Source organism: Salvelinus sp. IW2-2015, linkage group LG20 (genome assembly GCF_002910315.2).
Source record: "Salvelinus sp. IW2-2015 linkage group LG20, ASM291031v2, whole genome shotgun sequence".
Taxonomy (NCBI): domain Eukaryota; kingdom Metazoa; phylum Chordata; class Actinopteri; order Salmoniformes; family Salmonidae; genus Salvelinus; species Salvelinus sp. IW2-2015.
In genome coordinates this window covers 74,651,724-74,659,713 of record NC_036860.1, presented here as the reverse complement: position 1 = coordinate 74,659,713, position 7,990 = coordinate 74,651,724, and the positions used below count along the sequence as shown (strand labels likewise).

At 43.8% G+C, this 7,990-nt stretch overlaps 1 protein-coding gene across 2 annotated transcripts; it reads left to right on the top strand.

Annotated features, from left to right (window-relative positions):
* Positions 1-6,741: 6,741 nt before the first annotated feature.
* On the top strand, positions 6,742-7,552 carry LOC111980931 (hemoglobin subunit beta). 2 transcript variants are annotated; one of them, XM_024011988.2, is made up of 3 exons: positions 6,746-6,878; positions 6,988-7,210; positions 7,313-7,552. In XM_024011988.2, exons 1-3 carry the CDS (start codon positions 6,787-6,789, stop codon positions 7,439-7,441), a joined length of 444 nt encoding a protein of 147 aa, XP_023867756.1. In that variant the 5' UTR covers positions 6,746-6,786; the 3' UTR covers positions 7,442-7,552. The 2 variants fall into 2 exon arrangements, with proteins under 2 accessions (XP_070305736.1, XP_023867756.1); XM_070449635.1 differs by having other exon boundaries at positions 6,742-6,878; positions 6,988-7,552.
* The last annotated feature ends 438 nt before the right edge of the window (positions 7,553-7,990 follow it).

Sequence of the window (7,990 nt, the reverse complement as noted above, 5' to 3'; positions counted from 1 at the left end):
GCTTTTTTTCATCTACGTAACATTGCAAAAAACAACATTTTCTGTCCAAAATATGATGCAGAAAAGTTAATCCATGCTTTTGTTGCTTCTAGGTTAGACTACTGCAATGCTCTACTTTCCGGCTACCCGGATAAAGCACTAAATAAACTTCAGTTAGTGCTAAATACGGCTGCTAGAATCCTGACTAGAACCCAAAAATTTGATCAATTACTCCAGTGCTAGCCTCCCTACACTGGCTTCCTGTTAAGGCAAGGGCTGATTTCAAGTTTTACTGTTAACCTACAAAGCGTTACATGGGCTTGCTCCTACCTATCTTTCCGATTGGTCCTGCCGTACATACCTACACGTACGCTACGGTCACAAGACGCAGGCTCCTAATTGTCCCTAGAATTTCTAAGCAAACAGCTGGAGGCAGGGCTTTCTCCTATAGATCTCCATTTTTATGGAATGGTCTGCCTACCCATGTGAGAGACGCAGACTCGGTCTCAGCCTTTAAGTCTTTATTGAAGACTTATCTCTTCAGTAGGTCCTATGATTGAGTGTAGTCTGGCCCAGGAGTTGAAGGTGAACGGGAAGGCTCTGGAGCAACGAACCGCCCTTGCTGTCTCTGCCTGGCCAGTTCCCCTCTCTCCACTGGGATTCTCTGCCTCTAACCTATACAGGGCTGAGTCACTGGCTTACTGGTGCTCTTTCATGCCGTCCCTAGGAGGGTGGCGTCACTTGAGTGGGTTGAGTCACTGACGTGATCTTCCTGTCTGGGTTGGTGCCCCCCCTTGGGTTGTGCCGTGGCGGATATCTTTGTGGGCTATACTCGCCTTGTCTCAGGATGGTAAGTTGGTGGTTGAAGATATCCCTCTAGTGGTGTGGGGGCTGTGCCTTGGCAAAGTGGGTGGGGTTATATCCTTCCTGTTTGGCCCTGTCCGGGGTACATCGGATGGGGCCACAGTGTCTCCTGACCCCTCCTGTCTCAGCCTCCAGTATTTATGCTGCATTAGTTTATGTGTCGTGGGCTAGGGTCAGTTGTTTATATCTGGAGTACTTCTCCTGTCTTATCCGGTGTCCTGTGTGAATTTAAGTATGCTCTCTCTAATTCTCTCTATCTCTTTCTTTCTCTCTCGGAGGACCTGAGCCCTAGGACCATGCCTCAGGACGACCTGACATGATGACTCCTTGCTGTCCCCAGTCCACCTGGCCGTGCTGCTGCTCCAGTTTCAACTGTTCTGCCTGCGGCTATGGAACCCTGACCTGTTCACCGGACGTGCTACCTGTCCCAGACCTGCTGTTTTCAACTCTCTAGAGACCGCAGGAGCGGTAGAGATACTCTTAATGATCGGCTATGAAAAGCCAACTGACATTTACTCCTGAGGTGCTGCACCCTCGACAACCACGTGAATTATTATTTGACCATGCTGGTCATTTATGAACATTTGAACATCTGGCCATGTTCTGTTATAATCTCCACCCGGCACAGCCAGAAGAGGACTGGCCACCCCTCATAGCCTGGTTCCTCTCTAGGTTTCTTCCTAGGTTTGGCCTTTCTAGGAGTTTTCCTAGCCCACGTGCTTTTACACCTGCATTGCTTGCTGTTTGGGTTTTAGGCTGGGTTCGTACAGCACTTTGAGATATCAGCTGATGTAGAAGGGCTATTTTATAAATTTGATTTGATTTGATCTGGCAGGCCAAAACAATGGTGAGGCAGTCGCCCAGCAGTTGGGAAAGGAAACGATTGAAACGTTAGTCATTTATTTGCAAAAGAATATTCTCTGGATGTAAATCAATGAGGAAAAACATATTGTTAATTTGTTTTAGGCACTTCCATTAGTACCCATATTTACACGTCTTTTCAACCCAAAATCTTACCCTGAAGGTGTCGGGATCCACATGAAGTTTCTCCGAGTGCAGAATGCTCAGCTCGACGTAGGTGTTCTTGATGTCATCCATATTCTGCACAGCTCGCTCAGGCTGTTCAGCACGGTGATGCCATGGTTGGCAACTTTTTATTGCCCATAATAGCCGCTGCGCTGTTTAAGTCTCCAAAGGTTCCAAAGTACCTCTGAGTCCATGGATATACAATAAGACACCTGGAAAATACAAACTATATTATAAGATACATAATATAAACAAATCAATTTAATTAAATGAATCCAATAAAATATATTATTAGATGACACTACAAAACATATTACAGTAGCTAATGTTTGGTAGCTGCTGAGACAAAGTGTGCCATCATCATCAGTGAGATTTCACTAAACTGGTGGAGCTGTTCTTCAGCACCACCAAGTTCACCCTGACCATCGCTGTCTCTATGCTGCTACCTGACCGATTAGCGGAGCTGTTCTTCAGCACCACCAAGTTCACCCTGACCATCGCTGTCTCTATGCTGCTACCTGACCGATTAGCGGAGCTGTTCTCAGCACCACCAAGTTCACCCTGACCATCGCTGTCTCTATGCTGCTACCTGACCGATTAGCGGAGCTGTTCTTCAGCACCACCAAGTTCACCCTGACCATCGCTGTCTCTATGCTGCTACCTGACCGATTAGCGGAGCTGTTCTTCAGCACCACCAAGTTCACCCTGACCATCGCTGTCTCTATGCTGCACCTGACCGATTAGCGGAGCTGTTCTTCAGCACCACCAAGTTCACCCTGACCATCGCTCGTCTCTATGCTGCTACCTGACCGATTAGCGGAGCTGTTCTTCAGCACCACCAAGTTCACCCTGACCATCGCTGTCTCTATGCTGCTACCTGACCGATTGCGGAGCTGTTCTTCAGCACCACCAAGTTCACCCTGACCATCGCTGTCTCTATGCTGCTACCTGAACCGATTAGCGGAGCTGTTCTTCAGCACCACCAAGTTCACCCTGACCATCGCTGTCTCTATGCTGCTACCTGACCGATTAGCGGAGCTGTCCTTTCAGCACGACATTTTCACAGTCTAAAGAGAATCCTTGTGTTGTCGTGGTATGGCCAAATGTTGACAAAGTACAAGCTTAAATTGTGACACAGGCTTTGACCCTACTGACTATGCGTCCAGGTCTGAAGTTTTGTGGACTTCTGCTTTTCAATGGGAGTTCACCCATTTTCATTCAATATCCACATCTCCAGGAGCCAGGGGTCTTCTAAATGTTCTTGCCCAGGGACCCTGTTCCAGGTAAACCGGCGGCCCAAGGACCCCCACAGTAAGTTAGCGGGGGAAAAATCCACATCTTGTCTTATGATCAGGTGAATGATACACTATACTGTATATACAAAAGTACACTACAAAAGTATGTGGACACTCCTTCAAATTAGTGGGTTCGGCTATTTCAGCCACATCTGTTGCTGACAGGTGTTTGAAATCGAGCACACAACCATGCAACCTCTATAGACAAACATCGGCAGTAGAATGGCCTTACTGAAGAGCTCAGTAACTTTCAAAGTGGCACAGTCATAGGATGCCACCTTTTCAACAAGTCAGTTCGTCAAATTTCTGCTCTGCTAAAGCTGCCCTGGTCAACTGTAAGTGCTGTTAATTGTGAAGTGGTAAAGTCTAGGAGCAACAACGTCTCAGCCCCAAAGTGGTAGGCCACACAAGCTCACAGAATGGGACTACCGAGTGCTGAAGCGCATAACGCATAAAAATCGTCTGTCCTTGGTGGCAACACTCACTCTGGAATTCCAAACTGCCTCTGGAAGCAACGTCAGCACAATAACTATTCGTCAGAAGTTTCATGAAATGGCTTTCCATGGCCGAGCAGCTGCACACAAGCCTAAGATCACCATGCGCAATGCCAAGCTTCGGCTGGAGTGGTGTTAAAGCTTGCCGACTCTGGAGCAGCGGAAACACGTTCTCTGGAGTGATGAATCACGCTTCACCATCTGGCAGTCCGTCAGACTAATTTGGGTTTGGCAGATGCCAGGAGAACGCTACCTGTCCCAATGCATAAACTGTAAAGTTTGGTGAAGGAGGAATAATGGTCTGGGGTTGTTTTTCATGGTTTGGGCTAGGCCCCTTCATTCCGGTGAAGGGACATCCTAATGCTACAACATACAATGACCTTCTAGACAATTCTGTGCTTCCAACATTGGGGCAAGAGTTTGGGGAAGGCCCTTTCCTGTTTCAGCATGATATTGTCACCATGCACAAAGTGAGGTCCATACCATACAGAAATGGTTTATCGACATTGGTGTGGAAGAACTTGACTGGCCTGCACAGAGCCTTGACCTCAACCCCATTGAACACCTATGGGATGAATTGAAATGCCGACTGCGAGCCAGGCCTTATAGCCCAAATCAGTGCCCGACCTCACTAATGCTCTTGTGGCTGACTGGAAGCAAGTCCCCACAGCAATGTTCCAACATCTAGTGGAAAGCCTTCCCAGAAGAGTGGAGGCTGTTATTGCATCAAAGGGGGAATCAACTCCATATTCATGCCCATGTTTTGGGAATGAGGTGGAAGAGGAAGTGAAAACTCCAAACACATTTTCACTAAAAGCAGCTGTTTAGCTCGATTAACAAAGGTTGGCAAAATGAATGTCCAAGTCAAGAAAGCTTAACAGCAGCCAGCAGCACTTGCGGCACTAGCCTATTAGCGGGTCCTTTTTCAAAGCCTAGGTCAGATACTCCAGTGAGTGTCATTGGCTCAATATTAGGAGTTGAGTAAAGTTGACATCATTAAAAAGAAGATATGCTCCTCTTTTCTACTGTCAGTATGTCATTCAACATTAGTTTATTCAGTTTTTGCCAGCGATATTCATAACATTCAAAATAATGTCATAATAAGAAATCCACTAAAAGAAAGAAGAAAATAACGGCTTAATAACCCTGCCACGCGCCCATGACTTATTTTATATATACTTGGCTGTGTGCCATGAGTTGTAAACAACTAAGATGACACGCTATGGTAAGAGATAACCAACGGGTCTCTTTTGGCGGTGGTTTCTGGGCAGCAGCATTGTGCTTGGGCAGATCAGACAATACATAAAAAGAGCCCCGAAACAGTGAGCTTTACTGAGTTGGTTGGCAGCAAGTCAAGAAGTTGAAGCAACAACGAGTCTCTCCGTTACCCTCAGCGAGTTGCACGCCTTCATGTTGAGAGTGGATCCTGCCAACTTCAAGGTTAGTAAATAGTAAAAATGACCTTGTTTTCTTTCTCACTAGTAACTTTTTTCCATTAGCAACCGTTGAAGTTTGAATACTGTAATAGCTTAATGTATGGATTTCAATCTTCAGAAACATACTCGTGAAATATGCTTCTAATAATGTTTCTGCTCTCCCTTCACATCCCCAGATCTTCAACCACAACACGCTGGCCATGATGTTCCCTGATGACTTCACCCCTGAGGTGCACGTGGCCACGGACACGTTTCTGGCTCTGTCTGAGAAGTACCGTTAAGCAATGAGACAGATTTCCACTTGACAATCTTTGTAGGGTGCAAATTTAAAAGAAAAAATGCAATAAAGGAATCCTACCGATCGAATCTGAAACGTTGTTGTCCTGCTGTCCTGATTAATCGTAGGCTATATGTGTTTTAATGTTTAGTTACTTATTTATTTAATTGATAGACCTAGATTATTGATAGTGAAATAATTACACAAATATATCCACTATCCACAAAGTTGAAAACTCCCACTACTCCACTGTGGGTCCACATTGCCATTAATAGTAATAGCAATTATTATGGTAATATGTAACCACCACCTTCATTATCATTACTATGATCATCATTATCAGGCTATCATTATTATAACACAATCATTATGACTGTACGTTTGTTTATGTGTAAGTCTGTGTTGTTGTTTTTGTCGCACTGCTTTTCTTTATCTTGGCCAGGTCGTTGTAAATGGCCTACCTGGTTAAATAAAGGTGAAATGAAAATAAAATAAAATAAATTATATGACCTTTCATCCTTGTATGATATAAGTCATTACTGTTTGACTTCTGGATGCCTACATTAACAGTATTTAGACCAGGTTATTATTTCATGAAATAATCAATAAGCCAGAAGCACTGGTCTTGGATCAGATATCTCACCCAAACTTGACATGATAATGGCCCAGCTCTTATAGAGATAACTACAATAGGTCATTTAGGTTAGTTTGAACCATTTAATATTATACAACAATCATTATTTAAATAATTGCTCAAACTTGCACTTGCTTGAAAAAACATAGGCACACACATCTTGATATCGTAATTGTCATATTATTCAATAAAAGACAATAAGAAATAAATGTATTGTGAATGAAAACATGCTTTATCATCATAAAATGTAGATTAATAAAAAGAAAAGAAATTATTACAAAAGTAAATAAATAATAATAAATGTTTTATTAGGCCTAAATAAAATAAAATAAAAGGCAGGGAACATATTTTCTTTATCGGCTTTTGGCAGAACTTTTTTCTTAATTTGACTTATTGAAAACAAAAGTATGAATGATTTGTCTATACATCGGCAGTCACAGGGACATTAAACTGTCCACATCTCCACCAACGCCACTTAAATCATTTCAAATATGAATTGGTAATAAATATTGATGGTCATTAATGAATGAGCATAAAAGGCACATGAGAACTATCGTCCCTGTCTTGGTGGTTTGTTCCTTTCGTTGTAATTTACAGTAGGCTATGAATGGGCTGGTGTGGTACTGCAATGAATTTCTACAAAACATTGTTAACCCAGCCCACACAAAACTGCTAAACCAATAGCTGGCTTTTGGTGTGGAGACAAAACGCGTATATAAGCTGTCCCTTCAGTAGCATGAACAGTACATATCATATTGAGTGATACCTCACAAACGTCAATATGGTTCAGTGGACAGACTTCGAGCGCCAAACAATCCAGAGCATCTTCGGGAAGATGGACTACGATGACGTGGGCCCCGCGGCTCTTTCCAGGTCTTTGCTCTTTTTCATACCTCCTTAAAAATAGACCTACATTTACATTGAACCTCGTGCATATTATATGATTAATGCAGTCACTCATAATTCCATTATTCACTTCCAGGTGTTTGATCGTGTACCCCTGGACCCAGAGGTATTTCGGTAACTTCGGAAACCTGTCCAACGCCGCTGCCATCCAGGGAAACCCAAAGGTCGCCGCTCACGGAAAGACGGTCCTGCAAGGACTGGTCCGGGCTGTCAAGAACATGGATGACATCAAGGCCACCTACACAGAGCTGAGCGTGCTGCACTCCGATAAATTGCGCGTGGATCCCGACAACTTCCGGGTAAATGAGTTATCATTTTATACTTCACAAGGTCATATTCTACTCTCAATAGTGTGCCCGAATGCATTTTTTTACATGTCCATTTGCTCCTTTCTTTTGCAGCTGCTGGCTGACTGCCTTACTATTGTTGTTGCTGCGAGAATGGGTGCTGCCTTCACCGCTGACGTCCAGGGTGCTTTCCAGAAGTTCCTTGCTATCGTGGTGTGCTCCCTGTGCAGACAGTACCACTAGAGCGTCCGTTGCCTGCGTCAACATAAACAGAGCAACATCCGGCGCCCTTCATTGCATGTCTCAAAACAGATGTATCGATTCTGAAGGAAAAATAAAGTGCTAAATCGAAAACATATTTGTCATCGCTTTCATTATGTGTTCGTTTGTCAACATGTATAGCCTACATTAACATCTATTTTAAACAAATGAAAGGTCCACGTCAATAGGCCTACATCTTTTTTTTGTGGTTAAAATATGTCTAGAAGTTGTGCAACTTCTTTATACTGGTACGCCTCCAAAGCACCCAATTCTCTGTCCAACCAAAAGCACAAATATCGTCCTAAAATACATTTCACACATATGAACTGTGACAACATACATGAGGGGTAAATTCCATAAATAGCGTTAGAATGACAAACCCAATAAATATGTAGGCTACAGCAGCCTAGAGGTAGGTAAATGGATGTTTCTTCCCTGTCCTCTCTCTGGCTAATGATGAAGAACTGTAGGCTACATGTGTGCACTGGGGAGGCCGGTTGGAGGCGTGAAAAGTTAAAAGCATCAGAACGT